Source organism: Odontesthes bonariensis, chromosome 7 (genome assembly GCF_027942865.1).
Source record: "Odontesthes bonariensis isolate fOdoBon6 chromosome 7, fOdoBon6.hap1, whole genome shotgun sequence".
In the NCBI taxonomy this organism is placed as follows: Eukaryota; Metazoa; Chordata; class Actinopteri; order Atheriniformes; family Atherinopsidae; genus Odontesthes; species Odontesthes bonariensis.
Window position 1 is genome coordinate 23,555,326 of NC_134512.1, and position 26,438 is coordinate 23,581,763.

The following is a 26,438-nucleotide window of genomic DNA, read 5'->3' on the forward strand; positions in this document are numbered from 1 at the left end:
AACTTAAAATAAAACTAAAAATGGCATAATGGGTGCATTGCATATTAGATATATGAACCAGAGGAGGCTTTGAGTGAGGAGCTTCCTGGTTTTGGACAATATAGCACCTAAGTCACAACTTCCTCTACACCACAACAGTCTGAAGTAGTATGGGACTCATGTCCCCCGCTACACTTTTTATCTGTGCGTTCTTGTTGCCGTCACGCAGTAAACGAGCAGCGCCCGAGTCCTGTAAGAGAGTACAAGTTCAAGTCAAACATATAAGGTGTGCCAACTCGTATACAAGACAAACATGAGGCTTGGGTGTACAGAAACGTGGCGCACAAACATGAAAATAGATTTATTTGAAAATATTCCGATTTGATATATTTACATTAGCCCTTTTTCATGCCATTGTATGATTTCCAGTCTAATATTAATGCTAAAGTACTTCTTAGTCCAAATTTGTACAGTGACATATTAAACTTATACAACTCACGGCAGCATAAACAATCCCAACGGTAACAACTTCTTGTTCGTTAGAAACGGCTTCATATCCTTCTTAGATGTAGTGTTCGTGCAGACCTGCCACTCTTACATATTTCTTGGGAGATAACTTCAGAGTTTGGACCAGTTACAGTGATATTTTCTGTGCTCAACAGTATAAACGTTAACACCTAACGCAGATTGCATGCATGAGATTGGTTTTGACTCCTTATAGCCTGGACAGGTTTAGCCCACGTAATCCTCAACGTTACATACGACAGTCAGCTTTAAGTGAGTTGCTCCTACAGTGACCCTGTAAACATCATCTTTATGGCGGCTTCGATTCAGGTGCCTTTAACTTCAGACACAGAATGCAGGTGCGTTGGATGAGAGAAATGTTAGAAACCAGACAAAGAACACTAAAATTTCAAATTCGACTAAAATAGCACAAGTAAAACTATCAACACTATTTTTCTTGAAAACATTTCTTGATTTGTTTTTCAAACTATGGACCAATCTGATTCAGGACCACACATCCACGCCACCTAATGTTCCGTGTCTCCTGTCCTGCGGTGACCTGTGCAGCAGATGTATTACCAAAGCCCGTCTTCTGGTTAGCTTAAAGCTCAGTCTTGTTTAGTCTCAGGAGAAAGAAGCAGTAAGGATGGCCTCTTGTTGCTGGTGATGAAGGGTTCCGATACCGACAGCAGGGGCGGGCAGAGCAGGTCGACTCACTAACCGGAGCTGACAGGGACAGATGAAATGGTCAGTGAGAGAACTTTCTGCAGCGTTAACACTTTACACTGAATATAGGGTCATATAAAACTCTGCTTACCTTGCAGGCCAGCTGCTTCTCAAACCTGGGGGCTACAAAAGACCAGGGGCCCATGTTCTGAGGCTCCTCCTGACTCCAAGTAAAATCTGTGTGCATGGGGGGGGTTGGTTTGACACAAATGACAGCAAAAAGGACACAATTCAATTAAGGCAGGTTAACACTGAACATGTAACTTGTTTAGGCCTGCTCTAAGAAAGGAATTTTCAATCAACGGGAAACAGCTTTGCTTCAGGTGGGTTTGCAAGAAACGATTCTATGGAAAGTTGTTGAAGTGAAACCTGAACTTTACGTTTTCGTTTCAGATGAAAGAGTCACACACGATCAACCTGACAACAGCAACAAAAGAAAAAGAAAAACCCTCTGTGATCTTACCGTGCACTCTATTTGTGTACACCACCTCATGCATACGTCTTCTTTTGATTGAACCTTTTGTCAATCTTGACAAAAAAAAAAAAATGTGATAGAAAAGCCACATATAACTGTAATAAAATTAACTAACTCAGCAATCACCTCAAATTTTCTAAAGAAATAACCTATACTTCTTGATAAATATCATTCTCCATAAATATTTTCAGCATTAACAACAAATATTTGAACTCGCCACGTTTTCTTTCCATCGTCTGACACATTAGCATTGACAGACGATCAGTTCAGGCATCTTGTAAGGGTTTGTCCAACACAAATCTTTCTAACAAGTTCGCTGCATTACTGCTTGTAAAACTGTCCAAGCTGTGAGCGCACAGTGTAACCGAAGACAACTCAGATGAGCATCTAGATATTTGGGCTGTAGCACTTGGGAAAACAGAGGATGATAGTTTCACGGCCTTTCATGGAATCATTCTAAATAGAACTGAACAAATAATGGGGGACATGAAACAGACTTGTAGATATAAAAGAGAGGCAGCAGTTCACCATGCTTGGAGTACAGTGCCAAAGAAAAGAAGATATTACAAGTCTTAAATGCCACTCCTTCAGCCACAGTGAGTGGACGCCGTGAACACCAGCCGAGTGAAACCCATAGACCTGATGCAGCAGAGCACTGAAGGTCCTGCAATCTCCTGAATGGCGTTTAACTCGGTATGACTCAACCTCCAGGCTGCTTTTGTGGCTGTTTCTTTGTACCTGACACTTTACCTTAAATGGCAGCAGTCTCAGCCTTCAGCCTTGTGGAATTCTTTGTGTAAAAAACATACAAATTACAAAAAAAAAAAAAAAAGTGAAAAGTCTGTACTGACTGTCCAACAAGAAAGCCACATATCTGAAGATTTTAACAACAGTGGCAGAGACTTTAAAATAGGTGTGCCACAACGGCTCAGTGAGACCTAGCAAAACCTGTTTCATCTTACAAGTTTAGATCAGTGTGATGGTGATGCTGTGGTTGTTGGTTTCAGTAAAGAAGATTAAGACGAAACACGAAGAGGCTAAATTTAGTCTCCAATGTCCTTTTCAGAAAAAAAAAGACACTCAACGGCTTTTGTGTGTTAAAAGAGGTGGCATTCAGTCATTCAGACATAGGTCACATTTATGCTTCATTCATGTAATATTTGTACGCAATTTTGGCTATTATCCTATATCCATCATGATGCTGTAATTCATAGCTAAACGAGCTAAAGGACCGTTGTTGTGTGAAACATCACTGATCGGACATTTTCTTTATGGTTTTTTCTTTCTCTGCATGTCTGGTGTCCAGAAAGGAACTCACTGTATGTTAGACAGATTTTTAAATTGTGTTTAGATACAACTGAATTTTTAATTTTTTTGCAAAATACTGTAGTTACTTTCTTTGGGCATCAGTCACAGAGACTGCAGTGTTTTCTGATATAGCAAAGGGAAATCAAACATGCAAAACACAGGAAAGGTGTGTTTTTAAAGAGGAACACAAAGAGCCTACAGACATAACACACCTCTGTTTCTAAGCAGTGAGTCATCTAAGGCTGAAAAGTGCAGTTGATTGATTCAGAAAAGATGATATTAATTTGATCCTATAATATATATAGACAGTGTAATGTGTGGTGCATAATACTCAAACAGCATTTTAGAAGAACATACATGTAGGTTTTTCTGACAACAAGAAAAAATAGAAAACTAGAGGAAAAATGTACAATTTAGGACATGCGATGGGAAAGAAAAGGAAAATTCCTACATTCAATAACAGAAGAAGAACAAAAAAAAAAGAAGAAAAAAACTAGAATGATTCAAAGCAAACTGGTGCGAGGACACCTGTAAAGTGAGTGATCTTGCTGGAGTTCTGTCAGGTAGGGGTCACGCTACCTTTGGCATTGGGGTATTTTTTGAGCTCCTGTTGCAGAGCCTCCAGAGGGAACGGACACAGTTCCTCCACGCGGATGAGCGCTGTGTTCTGGCTGGCTGCAGACGTCTCCCTCTGCTTCAACAGAGCGTAGTAATGCTTCCCTGAGCACAGCACCACCTTCTGGACACTGTGTGAGTTGAGAAAACTCTCACTTAGGCCTGATGTTTAGGTTATTTGTACATACATATAGACAGGATTTATGAGCAGTGTCTTCCAGGTTGTCACCTAAGATCCCACCACAGCACTACAGGATAAATCCAACAATTCAAAAATCTTCCCAACTGTCTATTTGTCATATATTCTGTACCTTTCTGCTGAGACGGAAGTGTCTCCCAACACCGGCCTGAAGGATGTTCCTGGTGCCAGTTCAGTCAGACTTGACGCGGCCCCCTGGGAAGACAACCAACACGGTGCCACCGCTGTGATGGGTACGCTTGGAAAAAGGAGATGAAACGGGCAAATGCTCTCTGCGGTGTCTGCAGTACTCACGGAAAATCTCAGCAGCGTCTTAGGTCCGACCACAATGAGAGGTTTGCGGAAGTTTCGTATCATCTGTCTCCTCAGCAGGTGGAAGTACTGAGCGGACGTGGTGGGGTTGACCACTGCCATGTTCACGTTGTCACCGTCCACGCCCTCCTCTTTACTGTCGCACATCTGACAGACAAAAGACGGAAAGTCCGAGATCATTCACAGTGTTGTTGTGAAACAACACAAAACCAGATGTTTATCCACTTATAATTGTGTCCCATGGTGATTAAAAATGCAGATTCTGTAGCAGAACTTTCAAAGTATCGGAAAAGGCAAATTAGTGCCGAGTAAAGAGAAAACAGTCTATATAAGCTGACGTAGCTTCAGTGTGATGCCATCCATTTGCTGCTGCACGCAGATCATCAATAAACATAATCTCTCTACGTATTGATCGAACTGGGTAACGATATGCTGTGTGCTGCACCGCTCTCCTCTGCAGCAAAAGAGATTCCAGCATCTGGTTCCCATCCAATACTGTGCTTGTGTACTCACACTTGTAAAGCTATTCCAAGACAACCGCACACACTTTTAGAAATAGCAGTGATGACTAAAGTGGGGTCAAGAGGAGTAATACAAGCTGTTCGATACAAAAGCCGAAAAACCAACAGCGGAGAGTTCAAGGAGTTTACTAAGTCTGGCAGTAAAAGGGAGCAAACATCCCAGCAAACACGAGAGGTGAGGGAAAATGTCCAGACACAACTTGCAGTCTGTGAAAATAACAGAGCCTGCATGCTGCTCTTTAAGACCGGGCACTGTCAATAAATGGAGATTCATGGGATTTTGTCAGAAACTCATGTATGAGAATCCTAGCTGTCACCACAGCCCAGAAACTGCACGACCAATGATGTTTGCTCGAGCAGCGTTCACTCTCCGTCCCTTGTTGGTTGGACTGCACAGTGAACCGATGAGGAGATCACTCTGCTGAGGGCACCTCCAGCATCCCGAACACAGGATTCAGCAGCTCCACCATCGCCTTCACCACAGCCCCCACCACAGGCCTGGGACCCACCTGCTGCATCTACACCCTCCAGAGAGGTTTCACCATCGTTCTCTTCTCCACCGTCACCCATGAGATTTCCTGATCACCTTGAAAGCTTGGTGAAATCGGGGATTAAAATGGTTCCTCTCACGCCAAACATGGCAAGATCAAGAATTCTATCCTCAAAGAAGCATCGAGCCCTTCTCCCTCCCCAGCCTACTCCACCAACCAAAGCCCCCCCAGCTCGGCCCCCACCACCGGTGCTCACAGCTGTTATTTCCAACAGCGTCAATGCTGTTGTCTAGGACGCTAAGGGCCTCTCTGTTGGTAAACACCATCTCAACCAGAGGTCCAAGGATGGAGTGAAGAGAGGGACAATCAGACTGTCCAACCAGAGAAATCTTATCCATATGCCTTGCAAGAACACAGCATCCAGTTCAGCTATAACTAATCTCAAACACGCAGTACTCAATGTCAGATCTTTAAGTAACAAATCATCCCTAATAAACAGTTTTATTTCCTCTCACAATCTTGATTTTAACTGAGACATGGCTTGACAAAAACACAGCAAATGTAGTCCTGATTGAGTCTAGTCCACCTCAGTTCAATTTTGTGTCTGAAACACGAGAAAAACCAGAGGAGTGGGGGTGTTTGTGCCATGTTCAGGGACAATATACCCACCCACAAGTTGTCATTTTGGGTTTTTTCATCATTTGAATATGTGTCATTCAAAATTGAGATAAAACAATCTTCCATACTTTATATCACCATTTATAAACCACCACAGAATTGTTTTATTGATGATTTTACTGAACTACTTTAAATTGTGTGCACTGCTTTTGACTGTTTGGTCATAACAGGGGACTTGAACGTGCATGTGGATGTAGCCCATAACAAGCAAGCTAAAGAGCTCACTGCTGTCCTTGAAATGTTTGGTCTAACTCAGCATGTGACTGAGCCCACCCACAACAGAGGGCACACTCTAGATGTGCTCATTTCAAGGGGTATTGTTATTTCAAACGTGAATGTCATTGATGTTGCTTTATCTGATCATTTCTGTGTTTTCTTCCACCTGTCTGTTACACCCAAACCAGCAGCTGGGTCTGCAGTTGTTCGGGGAAGACTCATAAATGACAGAACATGGACACAGTTTATGGAAATGATTAGGTTTGAGAACACCCGTGTTCTAATGTTGATGATCTGTTGAACTCTTACACATCAAGTCTCTTAAATGTTTTGGATACCATTGCTCCTGTCAAGGTTAGAATGGTTAAAAGTAGGCAAAGGGCGCCATGGAGGAAAGAAGAGTCGGTCAGGGCACAGAAAAGGGAGTGCCGGAGAGCCGAACGGAAATGGCGCAAGTCAAAGCTCCAGATTCATTATGAGACTTACAAAGAAAAGCTATGTGTGTTCAACCAGACTTTGCGTAGAACGAGGGAGTTATTTTTCTGAAATCATCAAAAACTGCAGTAACAACTCTCGTGTCCTGTTTGCTACAGTAAACAGATTAACAAACCCTCCAGTTTCACTGCCTTTAGAACTCATTTCTACATCCAAGTGTAATGAGTGTGCAATAATCTTTAATGACAAAGTTCAAGGCATTAAAAACGCAATAATTTCCACAACACAAATAACTACTCTGCAGCCAGCTAGACACCTAGAGCTGACACATTTCACACCTGTTACTGACCAAACAGTCGAAGAGATCATCTGCAGTCTGAGTTCATCAACGTGCTGCCTTGATGAATTGCCCACTAGATTCCTAAAGTCTGTGCTGAGCAGTTTGTTACCACAACTCGCTCATCTAGTCAACATCTCACTCCAGACTGGAACATTTCCAAAGGCCTTAAAAACCGCTGTCATTAAGCCTCTTCTAAAGAAGAGCAGTCTTGATGCCACAGTACTGAACAACTACCGGCCCATATCAAACCTGCCATTCTTAGGAAAAGTCCTAGAAAAAGTTGTATACCAACAGCTTAGTGATTTTCTCCCATCTAACAATGCTTTTGATACTTTCCAATCAGGCTTTAGGCCCCACCACAGCACTGAGACAGCTCTGATCAAGGTGACAAACGACATCCGCCTGAACACAGATGCAAGTAAAGTCACAGTCTTAGTTCTGCTGGACCTGAGTGCTGCCTTTGACACAGTTGACCATGCGATCTTATTACAGAGGTTAGAAGACTGGGTGGGAATCTCTGGTCGTGCTTTAAACTGGTTCAAGTCCTATCTGGAGGACAGGAAATATTTTGTTGAAATCGGTAACTGTGTCTCAGACCAAATGGCTATGACCTGTGGGGTTCCCCAGGGGTCAATCCTGGGACCCGTATTGTTCAATCTGTACATGCTTCCACTAGGCCAGCTAATACGCAGCTATAATGTGTCCTACCACAACTATGCAGATGACACTCAGATCTATGTGTCACTGACAGCAGGAGAACACGGGCCTGTAGATACACTGTGTCGCTGCATCGAACAGATCAGTGTGTGGATGCAAAACAATTTTCTCCAGCTAAACTCAGACAAAACTGAAATCATTGTCTGTGGCCCACAGAAACAAAGAGAAAGTGTTATCAGTCACCTTGAGACTCTCTCTGTAAAACCTAATTATCAAGTTAGAAATCTCGGGGTAATATTGGACTCAGACCTGAACTTTAACAGCCACATTAAATCAGTAACATCAGCAGCTTTTTACCATCTAAAAAACATTGCCAGAATCAAAGGAATAGAGTCTAAACCAGACTTAGAGACTGATCCATGCGTTTGTCTCCAGCAGGTTAGACTGCTGTAACGGCCTGCTCACTGGGCTCTCTAAACGGGCTGTAAGACAGCTGCAGTACATCCAGAACGCTGCTGCTCGAGTCCTGACTAGAACCAGGAAATACGACCATATTAGTCCAGTACTCAGGTCTCTGCACTGGCTTCCTGTCGCTCAGAGAATAGACTTTAAAACAGCTCTGCTTGTGTACAAGTCTCTTCATGGTCAAGCGCCAAAGTACATCTCTGACATGTTAGAGCCACATGAACCAACTCGGGCTCTGAGAACCTCAGGGAGGGGTCTCCTGCTGGTGCCCAGAGTCAGGACTAAACCAGGTGAGGCTGCGTTTCAGTTTTATGCTCCTAAAATCTGGAACAGTCTTCCAGAAGATGTGAGACAGGCCTCAACTCTGACAATGTTTAAATCCAGGCTGAAAACAGTTCTGTTTAGCTGTACATATGACACCTGAAAGTATTTTATCTGCACTCTTCACTTTTAAATTAATTAATGATTATATTTTATGGTTTTTTTGGAATGATTTTATTGCTTTCTTGTGATTTTATGTAGCTGTAAAGCACTTTGAATTGCCTTGTGTACGAATTGTGCTCTACGATTAAAATTGCATTGCCTTGCCTTGCCTATACTGGCAAGGCAGCCTTGGCTTCGTTTTGCCTCTGACATGGAGGACTTTAAAAAAATAAAAACTCTGTTTATGTTGTACAACAGCATCGTAGTGTTTCACGTTTCACTTAACTTTAAGTCTGTTACACGTTCTGAAAGTCTGTGTACTACACGTACTCGTTCTTGCCGAGTACACAGACATATAGTTCTTCTATTAGTATTATGCCTGTGTTTTGTGCACGTACGAATCTAATTTGGACAAATTCTGAGAAGTGAAAACCTGCGATCTTTGGACCCTCGGGTTTTTGTATGCGTCTGCGTGTGGTAACATATTCAATGAGTGAAAAGATAACCTCTTGCACTGGCTGAGGTAAAATATTAAACCTCCACAGCGTTTCAGTGCATCAGCAAGCGACTGCTGCAGAATGTGAGCTCAGCATTACAGCGGAGTGATGAGTGAGAGGAGAATTCATTCTCTGTGTATGAAGGAGGGAGAGGGAGTTCTGTGTCAGTTACACACCTTAACTCTGTCAGGAGTTATCTCAATTAAACTTATCAGGACTGGAAAATAGTGACAACTACAAAAACTCCAGATTAACTGCACTGCATGTTGTGCACTTACCTATGAATATTGCATCTATCCATATGAAACAAGCATTAAATGACGTTTCGACAACATAGCACTTTATCTATTGAAATTAGACTGAAATCACCTTTTCAGCTCGATTAGTTTTAAGCTTTTAGGCACTTTTGCAATATTAAGCACAAAGCTGGACACACTGGAGTTTCTCCGTTGACTTAGGGTGTCCTTCTTACATGAGTAATGGTGACTGGGAATACAGATTAAAAACCAGTAGCGTGACATGTCTCGCACACCTGGAGGAAGCGCTCCATGCGGCAGGACGAGTGTTCGGGTCCAGCTCCATCGTAACCGTGAGGCAGCAGGATCACCATCCCACACTGCAGCAGCCACTTGGCTTCACCTGCAAGCACAACGACATCACGTCTGACATTGAAAGATTTTCCAAGTTTTCATGCATGCTTTTGGCAGTTGGAGTAATCAGAGGGGTCAGAAGTTAAAATTTTAGAAATTTTAGACCCAGTACCAACTAGATTTTTCTTAATCGGTCTTTGCTGGCAGGATATGTACCTCAGACTTTTACGGTTGCTGTAATTAAAACTTTAATTAAGAAAACCTACTCTTGATCCAGGGTGTTGGTCTGTATCCAATTTCCCTGTTATGTCTAAAGTTCTTGAGAAAATTGTTTCAGTCCGGATTCAGAGTGCATCAGAGCACAGAAACAGCACTGGTGAAAGTTACCAATGATCTCCTCTTTGCCTCTGATAGCAGACTTGTGTCTGTGCTTGTCCTGTTTTATCTCAGTGCTGCATTTGATACGATCGATCACAGCATTCTGTTACAGAGACTTGAACATGTTATTGGGATTAAAGGAACTGCATTAGGCTGCTTTGAGTCATATTAATCTGATAGATTCCAGTTTGTTCATGTAAACAAAGAATCTTCTTCGCACACCAGAGTAAGTCGTGGAGTTCCACAGGGTTCTGTGCTTTTCACTTTGCACATGCTTCCATTAGGTAACATTAATAGACAGCATGGCATAAATTTCCATTGCTATGCTGATACTCAGCTGTACTCATCTATGAAACCAGATGAAACCAGTCAGTTTGTTAAACTACAAGCATGTCTTAAAGACCTGGATTAATTTTTTGCTCCTTAATTCAGTCCTTTGGACCCGAGCGCTTCAGGATAAAACTGTCTCGCTGAATACCTACTCCAGATGGCATTTCCTTGGCTTCTAGTACTACAGTGAGGAACCTTGGAGCTGTTTAGTAGAATTTCATTTGACGAACATATAAAACAGGTTTATATTTCTATTATTTCACCTTCGTAATGTTGCCAAAATCAGGAACATCCTGTCTCAGAGTGATGCAGAAAAAGTGGCCCATGCATTTTTACGTCCAGATTGGACTATAGTGTGTCTATTATTGAGCCGTCCCAAAAAAATTCTCTGAAAAGCCCCCAGCTGATCCAAAATCTGCAGCCACAGCTCTGCTGAGCTCTAACAGCAGAGATCATATTTCTCCACTTTCAGCTTCTCTTCATTGGCTCCCTGTTAAATTCAGAATAGAATTTAAAATTCTTTCCCTCCTCACATATAAAGCTCTTAATGACCAAGCTTCATCATTACTTTATGATCTCATACTTGGTTATTTTCCCAACAGAGCACTTTGCTCTCAGACTGCAGATTTGCTTGTGGTTCCCAGAGTTTCTAAAAGTAGAATGGGAGGCAGAGCGTTCAGTTATCGGGCCCCTCTCTGTGAAACCAGCTGCCAGTACACGTCAGGGAAGCAGACAGCCTCTCTACCTTTAAGTTTAGTCCTAAAACGTTTTTATTAACCTTCTAGTTAGGGCTGGCTAAGGTGACCCAGAAAGATCACAGTTATGCTGCTATAGGCCTAGACTGCTGGGGGACATCTCATGATGTACCTCTCCTCACTCTGCTCTCTTTTTTCACAATGTACATGTGACATTATTGTTGGCATTAACTTGTGTTTCTCTGTCTCAGCAGGTATCCTTGGCCTGGTGTTATGCTGTCTGTTACCCCTCTTTCCTGTCCTACCGAACCCCAACCAGCCGAGGCAGATGGCCGCCCCTCCTGAGTCTGCTTCTGCCAGAGGTTTCTTCCTGTTAAAAGGTTTTTCTTTCCACAGTCGCTTTGTGCACACTCGGCACGGGGGATTGAATCCAAGTGAAGTTTTGGAGCAATGTGTTGGTTTCCTTAGTTCTGCAACTTTTTTTTTTTAATTGGCTCTCAATGTATGAATCGGGCTAATTTGGAATTTAATGAACTGGATGTGATTAGATTATGATTGTATTACAATGAATTGGAGTCTAATTGGCTTGATTGCATCTTTGAAATGCCCCCAGAGATGACATTTGTTGTTATTTGGTGCTATATAAATCAAACTGAATTGAATCGACTTGAATTCACCTCCAGAGAGGAAGGTATCAAAGATGATCTGTGCTCCGTTGAAGAAATCTCCAAACTGAGCCTCCCAGATGGGCAGAAGCTTCGGCTGTGCGATACTCATGCCGTATTCAAATCCGAGCACCGCCTCCTCAGACAGCGGACTGTTGCACACCTGAGCACAACAAAACATCACAATTCAGCACATCAGAGGAAACAATAATGCAAACATGGCCATATTATAGCTACACTAGTGGTTTCCTCTGCTTACCTCCAGGAATCCTGTCTGCTGGGGGCTGATGTGGTTCAGAGGGATGAACATGTCGTTGGTGTCTTGACACACAACCATGGCATGCCGCTGACTGAATGTACCTCTCCCAACGTCCTGTCCGCTGATGCGAATATCAAAGCCTGTAGTAGTAATAACTTTACATTTACAAATCAGTTTCTAGGCAGCAATGGTGTGATGGGCGTTTTCTTTTTATTGGCACGCAGACCTTGGCAGAGAAGAGAGCCAAAAGCCAGGGCTTCTGCTGTTGACCAGTCAAGCCTGGTTGCTTCTTCCAACTTTTGCAACCGAGCCTGAGTTTAGAGAATGGAAGAAAAAAAAAAAAGGATTCAGCTGCTGCAGCGACAACACAAAACCATATGACAGAAACACAAAGATGGCGGCCGTACCTGTACGTGAGTCTTTCCCAGGTGGCTGTGCAGCTGGATCTGCTCAGGGATGTCCACAGATTTTGCTCCTACAAACTGCAGCAGAGGTATGGGAACACCCGTGTCCCAGGTGGTGACTCTGGCCTGGGGTTCCACGAGATCCCCCCAGCGCCCCTGCAGGTTGGTGGCCGGGGGACTGTACAGCATCATGTTGGACAGCTTGTCGTTGAGCATGCCGTAGTATCTGGATTTGATCTCATCGCGTTCAGCCTCAGTCATCAGACCCTCTGAAATCAGCTGGTCAGTGTAGGAGTCAGGAACACTCTTACGGGATCTGAAAGGACGCCGTAATGAAAATAAGTCTTTATTGCACACGCCAGAGTTTGATGTAATTTGGTCTTTCACAGTTCAAAGTTCAACTGAACTGACCTGATGATCTTGTACATGGCTGGGTTGGTGAAAAAAGGCTCATCCAGCTCGTTGTGGCCCCACTGACGATAGCAGATCAGGTCCAGGACGACGTCTTTTCTGAACTGCCGCTGGTAGTCCACAGCCAGCCGCGTGGCTCGCAGCACGTCTTCTGCATCGTCGCCGTTTACGTGGATCACAGCACAGTTCACCATCTTACCTTTGTGAGAGCGCAGCATTCTTGATTATTGCGCAATTTATGTCTCATTTTTCTACAAGAAGAAATTCAGATTCAATTGAGAGGATACAGATGCCGTCTAAGAGTTTCACTGACCGACATCACTGCAGTACAAAGAGGATCTCGCCCTCTCTGACGGAGTGGTGTAGCCCACTTGGTTGTTCACGATGAGGTGGATACTCCCACCGACTCTGTAGTGAGGAAGGTTTGAGATGGTCAAGGTTTCCGGAACAATGCCCTGACCAGTGAAAGAGCCATCACCGTGGACCTGTGGAGAGGAAAATAAACTCCAAATCAAACGGACCACTTCGGCAAATGGCTGCTGTCAGAGCAAAGAACTGCATGCTCTGACAGCGGGGGGCTATGCAGACCAGCACGACTGACAACTTCTAGTACAACATTGTTACAGCACTATTTGCAGGGAGAATGTAACAAACATTGTAATCTGGGTAGACAGACCGTCCCCCCGCATTGCTTGCTCCATAGAAATTCAGAACACACTATTGGAAAGTTAAAAACATGTTTTGAGAGTGCCATTTAACTACATAATGATGTGGTGTTTTCATTGGTTCCCAGAAGGTTCTGAAGTTGAACCAGCTCTAAAGGAACTTTAGCACCTGTTTGACAAAGGGTATCAGAACAGAACGCTGTTTCAAAGGTTTTCCCCATGAAGCCTCAGTATTTTTTGCAAATATGACCCAATGTGTCAAAAGCAGCTTTGATGTCCCATCTTAAACTGAGATATCAGGTGAGCTGAGAGAAAATGTCATCCCTGAGCAGATACACAGCTCAGTTACAGCGAGAAACCACATGCTTAATATTCTGAAGGTCAACCTTGTGAGATCAAAACCGAAGACAAGAGTTGAAGGACCTCTGTGGGAGTCCTGTGTTGTGTGGCAACGGGATGCTGGTAGCAGATCATTTGGGTCACAGATTGACCTTTCTGTGGATCAGGCTGGCTCCAGCGCATCCGTCGGAAGCTTGATCGGATCTGGGAAATTTGGAGGCTGGTTCCACCACTTGGGGTCTTTGACATGTTCCTCGAGTCGCTCCAGATCAGTTTCTGTGGTGTTGCTATTACTGAGGTAGATGCAATGCATCAGTCACACCCGCGTGAATGCCAGGACCCATGCCTCTCAGCAGTACATTCCACGGGATTATCAGTGTTTTGCACTGCATCCAACAGTGGTTTTAATGATTTTGAAAGAATCCCGACAAGTCTAAGAGGGAGGGGGACTTTAATTTGTCGTGTTTAGAGAATTTACAGCGCCAAACCGCTTCCGGTGCCAGACCTTCATCCCTTTAACTCCTAAACATGCACTGGGTACTTATCAACAAGAACTAACTAATTACTTATCCTGCTAACATTTCTTAAAAAAACAAACGCTTGCTTGAACATGTTTGCAAGTCGTGACCCAGTACCTGCAGACAGATGACTTGGTCCCCCGGCTGGGCGTTGTCCTCCGGTGAATAGTCTCCTTCTTTCCTGAGCTGCTGCCTGGCTCGGGCTTTTCCCTGAGCCACGGGGTTGATGGCCTCGAGGTGTGATGGGTTGGGCAGCATGGTGACGTGAAGAGGATGTCCTGCTCCGAAATCTAACTCCACAGAAGATGTGAGGTGGGAGAGGACGTCCCCGGTGGCAGGCGAGGTCTCAGGGAACTCGCTGAGGCCGCGCATCTTGCGGAACATAAGCTGGAGAGAAAAAAGATGCGGGGGAGAAAGTTTGTTTGAGGTGATCTGAGGCTTGACCCGCTTTTGGCAGCGGGCCACCACTTTCTGTTTACTTGGGATGATGATTGCAGTGGCGCAGCATAAACAATCTCAACTTAGTAGGTCATGGATAATTTCACAGTGTCACACATCTCTTTAAATGTGGCCGTGCACAGCTGTCTGACCTCTGGAGGGAACTTCAGCAGGCCGGTTAGGAGGTTGAGTCGGCCCCTGTGAGGCATGCCGATAATTATATCTGTAACTCCGGTGTGTGCTGACTGGTGGAAAAGCTCATAGAAAAATCCCATCATGCTCTCTGCTCCTTCTCCTCCATAACGCTTCACGGTGGCAAACTTGGTGGCCAGAAAGTGGTCAAATTCCTGCAGGATGTGAGAAAAGACTTACAACTTAACTGTATAAAACCTGGCGCCCCACTTATTTTATATATAAATGTGGACGTTAACCTCTTCCTCCTTGGACCTACCTGAGACTCCAACATGATCTTGGCCAGCTGCCTCCTCTCCTCCGGAGAAAAGCTCTTCTTCTTGAGCTCCTCAAAGCAGTCGGCGAACCACTCCCTCTCCTGCAGACTGCTCAGCTGGCTGGTCTCCACTGACAGGTGGCCACAGTAAGCTTCTTCCAGATAGGCCCGAACCTCTTCCACCGAGGCCTGTGCCTTTCCGAAGTGCCGCAGACCTTAAGGAGCAAACCCACTGAGTAAAGTGCACCAACACGAATAAAAAATTGTGGGAGACCAACAGTAGGTGGAGCCTTTCATAGCTTGGAGAAAGCAACATGTAGGAAAACGAGAGAGACGCGTTTCAATGTAGGTGTCAGTCCTGGTCCCAACGTGCCACTGCCTGTCATGAATATTTTTCTAACAAAGAAAAGAGGGCCAAATCCAGAGGCTCCACTCAAAATACTTCTTAGATTTGACTATTTCCAGTTCAGCCTTAGAGCAAACGTTTTTGCTTTTTTTTTTTTTTTTTTTTTGGGGGGGGGGGGGGTTCTCAGGGTCTGGTTCACAATCCATCTGAATTCAATAACAACGAAGGACAATGAGCAAATTAAAGAGCTGCAGCTGAATCTTTTACAGTCATCAAGCTCAGGATCTTGCCACAGTAAAACTTTGGAATCGAAAAAAAAATCCTCATCTGTATTTTCTCCAAAAAGGATCATTTTCAATTGATCGAATCTTTTTAATGGGAGAGTCTTCCTTTTCCTCTGAGAAATATATACGGAAAAAAAATAAATACACATAATGTCCCATGTGTGCGAACACAGTGATGAATTATTTACCGAGTCATTTTGCATTCACCGAAATAAAACCCAAAGCAGGTTTGGACAGATTCTTCCTTTGCCATGCAGGTGTGTAATTACCATTGTCTGCTTGTCTGCGTCAAGACGAGCTTCACGATTACACAAAAAAAAAAAAAAAAAAAAAAAAAAAAAAACACACCCTGGCATCTAAATCTCACGAGACTCGGTGGAGACATAGTGTACGAGTAACAGAGTAAAAGGGGAATCCATTACAATTTGGAGCTGATCTGGATCGCTTTGTTTATTCCTTGGCAGATAAAGCCACGAATGTGCGCATCGCTGAAATGTGTGTCTCACAGTTTCTGTGAGATACAGCTTTATACACACACCGAAATAAGAGCGTAATAGAACACCTTACAACTTCTGACATCAATGAATTAAAAAAAAAGTAAAAAAAAAAAAAAAGGCTTGATGGGTAAAAGAAAAACATCATGAGACCTATTCAAGTTTTATTTCTGTTCTACTTTGCATTATCTGTGGTTATTACATTTTATGTAAGACCAGACTCAGGGTGTATACAGGTATAAACAAGTTAAATTTAAGACTTTTTAAGACCTTTTAATACCACTTCTAAATTAAATTTAAGACCAAACGTACGATGGAACGATGGAAATACCAAGTATTTCCAAGTAAACACACTGACAGTATGGTAAAATTACAAATGACGGTTGAGTTTAAGAACATCAACTAAATGTGTGTCATGCGAAAAGATCACAAAAATGTCATCACAGTCCTAAATTATCCATCCATCCATCCATTATCTATACTGCTGAATCCGTCGATCGGGTCGCGGGTGGGCTGGAGCCTATCCCAGCAGTCAATGGGCGAGAGGCGGGGTACACCCTGGACAGGCCGCCAGTCCATCGCAGGGCCACATAGAGACAAACGAGACAAACAACCATGCACACTCACACTCACTCCTAAGGACAATTTAGAGATGCTAATCAACCTAACATGCATGATTTTTTGAACAGTGGGAGGAAGCCGGAGTACGCATACACGGGGAGAACATGCAAACTCCACACAGAAAGGCCCCAGCTGGGTGTTGAACCTGGAACCTTCTTGCTGTGAGGCAACAGTGCTAACCACCACACCACCGTGCAGCCCCATCCTAAATTATATTTATTACAATATTTTCAGAACATTTAAGTCCCATGAACAAGGACCCGCGGCCACCCTGAGACTGCTCTCATTTAAGACTTAAAGCGATACAATGTAACTTCTCAAAAAGCCCATTATAGAGCTCCCCCTACAGGCTTGGAGGTAATGTACGGTTACACTGTCGTAAATACAACACCCTTTCGCTTTCACGTTTCACGTTTGTTGACGAACCGGCGAGGAGTCAGAAGGTGCAAGCTATGTCGACCGAGAAGGTAAGAGTAATCAAATGTGCCTGGAAGCGTGAGAGGGGTCTATTTGTTTTTGCGGTAGGTGTGCCAGAAAGCAAGTCGAAGTACTTCTGCTCAGCTCCCGGGCCGCTCCAGCAAAGTTACATAGCGCAGTTTTTCCAACTCAGACCCCCGAAGGGCATAGGACACAGGCCAATCGTAATATTAAAACTCATTCTAGCCGCACAATTTTTTTCAAGCTGTTATTTTAAGGTAGAAATGTTACATAGTATTGCTTTAATGACAGCATCAAAATTTGGGCGCATAATGGGACATCATGGGAAGAAAGAAGAAGGAAAAATACCTATTGTGATTCATTTGATAACTGTAAAAACAACCAGTGACAAACGATTGGTTTCAATTTATTTCCAGCTTTTCTTGGTTGATCAATACAGATGTTGAGCAAAAATATAAGCTACTGGTGAGTCCCAGATTTAAGTCTGAGGCATTAAAAGATAAATGTAAATCCAAGATTTCACTTTTTTTGTTTGTTTTTGCTTTATTTTCCTCCGGGTGAATCGAACAGGTGAAAAAAACTAAAGGGAGACAGTGAGGTGAACTGGTAGTGACACAGTAACTCACCTGAGGTGTTGAGTGTTCCTTTCATGGTGTCGGTCAGCATGTTTATCTCAGGGACGGTGTCAACAACAGGCGTCTCAGGCAATAAAGGGTTAATTTTAGCAGCCTTGTGTCCATGTGCTCTGTATGCCTCCACCAGCCGGGCAAGACCATGATCTGAGGCACAAAACAACAAAACAGTCCGCCGTCAGGATGAGAATTCACTGCCAGTGCAAAATACACCTGGTTTCCGGGTGGAAGCTGCAACAACTCCATTAAATAATTATGAGCCAATTAAACTGAAGATAGTTTAAACCCATGAAATATGAAACTGACGCCAAAAAAAAAAAAAATCAAGAAAATGACAACACTTTTCGGTGTCACTTCGGTGTTATTTCAGCCCGACCCAGACTCGCCGCCTCCTTACCAGGAAAAGTGAAGTTGTCCCGTTGTGCTGTAATTTAACTCCATACTGACCTTGATTCAGTGCAGCGATACGGTCGTCCTGCAACTTCTGGTCCCCGCCGGTCTTCTTCGGTCGGTATCCGTACACCCCTCTCTCCGTGTGATAGCGGCGGCCCAAAACGTGCCGGGCAACACTCGGAGGCAGCCTGCTCAGCGACGTTTTCATGAGAAGTAAAGCCGACATGTTTTAGTTGTTCGTCTTGAATTTCACATGTAACTGTGGCACTCAGCAGTCTAACGGCCACAGGACGGCGGCCATACTGCCGCGACCGCGACGACATGAGATGGGAGGAGAAGCCGCATCGGCAGCCGATTGGCTGAAGTTCCTGTGTACGTTTCACAACGCCTGACAAGAAAACTAATCTTTTTATTTTTTTTTAAAGTTTTTGTCTATTATTTAAGCGCATATTTTATATGTCCATTACCCAAATTAGCATGTTGGTGCAGCGCTGAGTTTATATTTAAGCTAGCTAAAAGACTCGGAAACACGCTGTGACGAAGAGCAACAAGCATATCTATGGCAACAAGTGTCAAGGAAAAGTTGTTGTGCTCCTTGAAAATACCACTCTCCCATTGTAAAACTCGAAAGCAGGATGTCAAGTGGTTATGCACTTTTATTTACAGTATAATTTCATGTTTACTACTTTTTTGTCGCATTATTTTTACATTGCATTTTTGCATCCGAACCAAAGGGAGCATTTTTATGTAACTGAGAGCATAGACTGGACATATACAGTCTATGGTAAAAGAGAAGATAACATGGATATGGGTTAAAATATCATTGATCCCATTCGTCTTTGTAAAAAAAAAAAAAAAAAAGGAAATTCAGTATTTAGATATCCACCACTGGGTGGAGATATTGCACAATACTTTCCTTTTTAAGACTATTTATTCTCATACATTATAATTCGTGGTTATCTGCAGAGAAATCTGGAGAAGTTCTAAAGAAATGATTACCCTCCATTGCTTTCAGAGGGCCATATGTAATATGTAATAGTAATTATATCTTAATGTGTGTTTTGGTGGCTGAGTACAAGTAAACACTTGCACAATGTTCCCAGATAATCCTCTTAGATAGCCCCCCCCCCCCCCCCTTTGGAATATACCCTTCTGCACAAATTTAGTTGGTACGTTTACAGTTTTGATAAATAGGGGTAACTTTTGTGCTTAGCTTTCTGGTTATCTTTGGAAATCAGGCTTTGGAAGATATGGAGTATATTTATAGACGTGTATATATATAAACAATGATTTAGCAACAGAGCGTGAAACCTAATTCTGATAGGAGGAAATACCAGCTACCCTCTTACTTTATTCTTAAAATGCTGCAGGCATGTTGTGTCTTTGTTTACAGGTGAGGTTCTTTGTCTCTGCGCTGCTGCCACAACGATTACTTTATGCCATTGAAGCCACTCTCCATACTTTCCAACACTCACTGGAAATGGAGCAATCAGAATTTGATTTACAATCAAAAGTTGGGCTGGTTGCAGCAAAATGTAAAATATTAAAACCCTGTGTTTTAAAGTTAAAAAATAGCACAACGACAACATATGTAGAACAAAATCCATTATTTTATTCTTTGAAAAATATGTCGCTCACTCTGAATCGCATGCAAGCGCCTCCTTTCAAAAAGAGATTTGGGACAGAGGAAGCGAAAGGCTAAGTCGTGGAATGCCAAAAAAAGAAAACAAGTTGAACGATTAGCTTATTAAAAGAACGTCCCGGCTGAGTGTTTCAGGGTCAGGGGCTCATCACTGTGAAAGGCAGAACGTGCAGCACAAGTTTAAGGCGCCTTCTCAGATTCACACAGATGTGGGAACAGTGTTTCTACAGGACCAATACTCAGGACAGAGTTGAGAGAATGTGGGGCTGACTCTTTGTTTTGTCTCTTTACAGCAGTGGGCATTAATTCCAACACTGTTGTGATGCTTTTATCTGCCATGGGTCTTTATCCTTTATCCATAACCGTTTGCAAATCATTAATTCTGGGGATCTCAAGGTAGAATTCAGTTTTTGTTTTTTAAACTTAAAAGTGCAAAGACTTGAAATGAAGTTTCAGTGCATCTAGAAGAAAAAAAACTCAGTGAAAAAAATCTATATATGTTAATCTTGAATAATCATGAGCTTCAGGCACTAGAAGTGTCGAGCATGATTGTGTAGAGGAAATAAACCTTCACCTCATCCGCAAATGCAAGTTAACACTCTGCCCTTCGAAAAACAAAACCCATCAGAGTAAAATCAGATCATCTTCTCTGGGATGAAGAAAACTGTTCTGTGGTTTGATTTACCCAATTTTGATATTCTGGATACTTGCATCTGTAATCAGCACAATTCAAAAACCGGCATCCATGATGGTCCGAGGGTGAATTGGTGTGCATGGCATGGATCATTTCTGCATACCATTACTGCTGAGCACTGTATGCACAGGTCTTAGAGCAAAAATATCTACACATCACCTTTCTTTTGGGAGGAAGTCGCTGGCTTAGTCCAGCAAGACGGCACCAAGCAACATTCTGTGTAAACCACAGGAGCAAAGATGTGATGTAAAAGTCTGTACTAAACTCACCTCCCGGTGGTCTTTTGGATATCTGGAATATTATGGAACCAAAAAGAGCAACAGAGGCCCTTAACTACGGAGCAGTTAAAATCCCTCAGCAACAACTCCCTTTAATAAAAAAAAAATAAAAAAAAACTCGCAGCAATTTAGACTCTATGCGGTCATTCGTGTCTAAAATGAGCAAATGTTTTTCAACATGTCAATAAAATTTTTTTAAAAACTAACACGTACTCTGAAGTGGCTTCAGGAACACTGCAATTCGATGATGGGGAGGAGCTGTAGACGCACCTAAGTCTGAAGTCAGTTTTTTATTTTATTAACAGGCATTGATATTTTTCCTGAGGGTAACGAAGTCGTGTCTTTAAACCTTTATTTAGGTCAAACTGCCTGAAAAATCCGTCCCAATTTGAGATTTATAGGGTTCTTTTTAGAAACATCCAAGCAAACGACTCATCTTTCATGTCTTACTCGCAGGTTTTCAGCTTAATCAAACTTCATATCGACAGAATTCCTCTTTGATGGATGTCGATGCAACTTCACACGAGAGAGATCCACAGACCCCCTGCAAAAGTTAAAAAAAAAAAAAAAAAAAAAAAACACCACAGCAAAGAGAAACACAGAAGACACGACACACTGGGGGGAGGGGTGGTTTGTAAAAAATGAATTTTCTACAACACTGGACAGGCACACACAAACACACACAGTCCATATTAGGGGAAATGGTTTAATTTGGAGACAGAGGCAAAGAAACACACCACACGTAAACAAACATTGACCAAATAAAGAATAGAGTCTTCCAGCTACACACTCCGCTATGTGGAAAAAGAAACACTACACCAAAAAACAAAAGCAAGGCTCAAACTAAAACAGTTAACTTTTCAACTTCGTCAAATATTCCTGACCATTAAATCGTGTGGACACCATTAACACCGACATAAAACTTACCACAAACTTAGACGCTCCCCATACCCTCCCCGAAACTGATTAACAAAGTGAGGAACACGTAGAGATCCAAGTTAAATTTAAAAAAAAAAAAATAATTAAAATAAATCAGGCATCTTTCAGAGGCAAAAGCAGATAAAGAACAAAAAAAATAATAGCTCGACCCCGTCAGGGCGAGGCCGCTTTGAGAAGCCAGACAACTTTATTTTATTTTTTTTCCCAGTATAATTTCTATTTTCTTCTTCTTTAATTTCCAGTATAAAAAGCTTGACTGGTACAAAATACATATGAACAACCAGTTATAGAAATTGGGACAGCCTGTATTAGCTTTCCCCCCCCCCCCTTTTGCTCTTCAAATCCCACCCACTTTCACAAAAAAAAAAAAAATTTGATAACAGAAATAATCTGTGACCGAATGTGTAAATACAGATCACAACCAAGATGCACTCACTTTGGCTTTCCTCGAGACAAAGACATCGACTAAATGATTGGTGGCACACGAACAAAGTCCGACCAATTACCAGAAGAGAAAACAAGTGGTTTTTTTTGTCGTTTTTCTTTTTTAAACCCTTTTCTACAGGATCAAGACCATATCTATAGAGATGCAAAGCTACCACACTGTCAAAAATAGCACTTCAAAATATGAGAAACAGAGGAGTCAAAGTGATTGTTAGAGCCGATCTAGATTTGTGATGGAAGCCCCTGAAGTGAGTCGAGTTCCTGTCGGGACCTGCTGTGATTTTGAAACTCAGCAACACTTCTACCATTAAACATTTCCAACCACTTTAAAAGATCCGAACATGGCGACCCAAGCTGGCTTTTCTTGGGTCTTCTCGACTTCTGACTTCGATTGGAAAAGAAAACACCCCCGATCAACACAAAAATGGTTGGCGTCTGCGCACTCACTAAGAGAGACGTTTAACCTTCAAACGTATTGGGAAGTTTATTGTTTATCTACATTTTTTTTTTCTTTTTTCTTTTTTTAAAACCAACTTTTTCAAATCGAGTACATCACAATACACATTTACCAATAACTCAACACACAAAGTAGAGGGAGGAAAAGGGGAAGAAGAGGGGGAAGGGGGGGACATTAGCAGGCAACAAGAGCTTTCATGACACTGGCATAAATAGACCAAAAAAAAAAAAAAAAAAAAAAAAGGGGATTAAACTGCAGCAATCTCTAAACCAAGGCCTAATAAGAATGTGTAGGCAGTTTCTAGACGTATATATGGCACTTTGAATATTGTATTGCATTTGGATAGAAAAAACACACTGTAAAAAGCACATGCCCATATTAAAAGAGAAATAAACCAACGGTACCTTGTGGAAATTTTGGGATCATAAATCACACACACACACACCCCATTCTGCAAAAGTGATTAGCTCCCACAATTGTGCTTAACATTTCCTTACAAAACTAGAATACTTCCCATGAGCACGGTTTCAAATTTGGTACCTTTCTTCTCTTTTTTTTCTTTTCTTTTTTTTTTCCTGGGAATATTTACGGGTTTAGAGAAAAAAAAAAACACAATCAAAACTGAAAAAAGGTCAAATGGTGAAAATTGTGCATTTCGTGTCGTAATTCGGTGCGAGTGTTGAGTTTCACACAAAAAACCCCCAAAAGAATAAAAACACAAACCCTGAGTTGACAACTCTTTAGCGCCACCAGGTGAGCAGTTTTCGGGGAACCCTTCTTCGGGGGTGAAGTGTTTTTTTTGGTTGTTTTTTTATTTTATTTTTTTTTAACCAGGGTCGTCTCAGAAAAATGCCCCCCTGATTAAAAAAAATAAATAAATAAAAAAATAAAAAAAATTGTGTAAACTTTGTGCTGAATAATGGAATGTATTTGTAAACCAACACTGCCGTGGTGGGTTTAATCGTTTTTAGCGTGCTGTGCGATGTGTGCGACTGAAACTTGACGCAGAAAGTCACTTAAGAGGAAAAAAAGAAAAGGTTAAAGACAAAATGGGTGTCTAAAGCGTGCAGAGACCTACGGGCTGTGTTGTGTTCGAGTGATCTCTTCAGGGGCTCCCACATTTGCAACCACAGTAAAAGTGGTGTGTTGCAGTGAGTGTGACGGTGTGTGTGTGTGTGTGTGTATATATATATATATATATATATATAAAGACAAACTGAAAACTTCAAAAACAGAGTTTGACACATGGGCACTTCAACAACAAAATAAAAACAAAAACATTGTCTAGCATCTGCATGATTAACAGACATCGTAAATCATCTTCCGACATGAGGCGTCCAAACTGAACCAAAGGGAAACATCCATTAATTAAATTAGCAAAGTGAAATTCACAGAAAGTCAACGAGACGTACCACGGAAGTTCAACACTTCTTTTAACGCAGGAAAAACACTTTGCCTCCAAATGTGGCCTTAAAAAAAATACTTTTTTTTTTCCTTTAAACCAGAAGAAGTTATAATTAATGCAGAGGATTATTTATCTTTTTTTTTTTGCTCATTTAAATTTACTAGAAATGACTCACGAACAGTCACGCTGATCAAACTGATTTTTAGTCCTCTTTAAAAATGTAATACACTTAAGACCCTCCCTCCCTCCCCCCTCCCAACACAGATGACGTACAACATAAATCTACAAAAAACCCAAAGTTGTGCCTGGGTTCTGTTAGTTAAACTTCTATAGATTCAATGGTATAAAATATAGGTAATCTAAGTGTGCATTTAAACCACAGATTGTCTATTTGTGAATCAGTTCTAAAAAAGTTGACTCGTGTAGGTAGTCATTTCTCAATAGAGCAAATGTACCTTTTTATTGTGCCATCAATAGTTGTTTGTTTAAAAAAAAAAAAAAAGGAAATACACTGGATAATTTCGTAAATGAAAAGGAAAGTATATCTTAAATAGCCTTGGTGTAAATATATTCACATTGCCCAAATAATGTAGAGATCAATGCAGATCGCTGAGAGGGATTTTCCTGGTCAGACTTTCAAAAGTGTTGGAAAGTGGTCTGTAGCATCTTTTTTTTTCTTTTTGTTTTTTTTTCCTTTAAGAAGCCAACATATTGCTAATGGCACCAAAAAGCACAGCTGTGTGCCAATCCCTGTAATTCAACTTTCAAGTGAACTTTACTGAGAGAGGTAAAACTGAAAGCAACATAAAAAAAAAAAAAGCTAAATTAAAAGTAAGAAATCCCACAGGTTTTTAAAACATTCGCTGAAGACAAACCAAAAAAAAAAAAAAAAAGGAGAAAAAGGAGAAAAACAAAAATCTCATTAAATGAATTCAACGCAGGTAAGTTTTCACATTGATTTGCTTGACCTCTCTCCTGCCCGTCACATTTCTATACAGAAAAAAAGCCCCCCCCTCCCAAAAAAAGAGAAAACAAATTAATATACATGCAGAAAAATCAGGTTGAGCTAAGGTCAGGGTCAGTGGGTGGCCAGGTATTGGTCAGGCGAGCTTAGAGAGACATCACAGACAATGGTGGGATGATGAGGCCAGGGGTTTGGCTTGGCTTTCAACACCATGAAGACATGCTAGGCTAATGATGAGCAAACAGGCATGGAGATTTGTTCTAAAAAAGGAACAAAAACACGAAGAGAGAGAGGAGAGACAGAACAAAGAGGAGAGAAGATAAAGTTAGGGGCACAGCACAAGAATCGTTTAGCCATGAGGCACAAAAAAAAAACCAACAAAAATAATGCCAGTCACCACATACAGTAAAGGACAGTGGGGTCGACACAACCCCGCTCCCGAAACACAAAAACGATACACAGATTTAAGGACGTGACACCACCAGGACATATGGCAGACTGACATGCACATACTGTATACTTGGCACCAAAAGAGATCCATCTAGAGCCAGTCCCTTGTGGGAGACTTGGAGGATAGATGGAATGACTGGTGGAGGTTGTTAATAGAGAAACAGAGAGGTAGCCTAGCTCAACATGGCTTAGATAATGGAAGAGAACAGAGACAAAGAGGGGGGAAGACAGAAGAGAGATGAGGGGACGAGAGACTGAGGAGTGCAGACTGTGAAAGAGTTTCACATCAACAATGATACGAATCAGACAGACTACAAGTGAGAAGCCAAGTGCAGGTTGAAGCTCTGGGCTCAGGGTCCATGTGGCTTCGCTTCAGCCCTTTAACGCAACAACTGATCCTTAGTCAACCTGTCTAGCTTGACATGAAGGCAATGAAGTGGCATGGAAACACACTTGATGCTCTCCACAAAATACAGTGAGACAAAATACCTCCAGCGAACACTGACTCCAGTGATAGTCATAAATAATCATATACATTAAAATATTTAAGCACTCAAAGTATATGATAAAACCGCAGGAATGAAATACAGCAAAATGTGGAAAGATCATTGCAACCATTTTTTTCTTTTTTTTTTTAAAGGAAAAGGGTCAGTCCCCCTCCTCCTGTGGTGGGCTCCTTTCCCCTTGCCCCACTGAGTCTCTGCTGTGGTGACCTTGGCTGGAGGGTGAACTTACCCTAGCAGTGCTAGCATTAGAGCTGGGGAGGGGGGGGGACCCCAGGCTAGGATCAGTAGGGTTTGCTGTCGTTCTTGGAACGCTTCAGTTGAACCTTCAACCTCTTCATTCCAATCTGGAAACCGTTCATGGCCTGGATGGCAGCTTGTGCAGACACAGGATTGTCATAGCTGACGAACCCTGAGAATTAAGTGAAGATGCATGTTATACAATACGACCAACACCTGTGTTCTAACATTCA

The 26,438-nt window shown here is 42.2% G+C and overlaps 2 protein-coding genes across 6 annotated transcripts in view; both read right to left on the bottom strand.

The window, feature by feature from the left end:
* Positions 1–325: 325 nt before the first annotated feature.
* dhtkd1 (dehydrogenase E1 and transketolase domain containing 1) lies at positions 326–18,519 on the bottom strand. Its single transcript, XM_075470191.1, has 17 exons — positions 18,244–18,519; positions 17,791–17,943; positions 14,985–15,196; positions 14,686–14,880; positions 14,213–14,482; positions 12,887–13,058; positions 12,574–12,772; positions 12,166–12,478; positions 11,985–12,069; positions 11,759–11,898; positions 11,512–11,662; positions 9,374–9,480; positions 4,101–4,265; positions 3,919–4,001; positions 3,572–3,738; positions 1,301–1,386; positions 326–1,209 (listed from the first exon to the last, which is right to left on the bottom strand). Exons 1-17 carry the CDS (start codon positions 18,413–18,415, stop codon positions 1,108–1,110), a joined length of 2,772 nt encoding a protein of 923 aa, XP_075326306.1. The 5' UTR covers positions 18,416–18,519; the 3' UTR covers positions 326–1,107.
* A 2,976-nt stretch (positions 18,520–21,495) lies between these two features.
* LOC142384172 (CUGBP Elav-like family member 2) overlaps positions 21,496–26,438 on the bottom strand; it is a 30,792-nt gene continuing 25,849 nt past the window's right edge. For 4 of the 5 annotated variants that reach the window (XM_075470194.1, XM_075470193.1, XM_075470195.1 and 1 more), the window contains exon 13: positions 21,496–26,377. In XM_075470194.1, coding sequence (XP_075326309.1) covers positions 26,250–26,377 — 128 coding nt within the window. In that variant the 3' untranslated portion in view covers positions 21,496–26,249. The remainder of the gene's footprint in view (positions 26,378–26,438) is intronic. The other variant, XR_012770030.1, reaches the window with a different exon arrangement.

Excerpts from the sequence above, each read along its gene's own strand:
- dhtkd1 (XM_075470191.1), bottom strand. The coding sequence starts at position 18,415 with ATGTCGGCTTTACTTCTCATGAAAACGTCGCTGAGCAGGCTGCCTCCG. Across the intron at positions 14,881-14,984 it reads AGATCATGTTGGAGTCTCAG|GAATTTGACCACTTTCTGGC; the intron begins GTAGGTCCAAGG and ends CACATCCTGCAG. Across the intron at positions 12,773-12,886 it reads TTTGTACTGCAGTGATGTCG|GTAAGATGGTGAACTGTGCT; the intron begins GTCAGTGAAACT and ends GCTCTCACAAAG.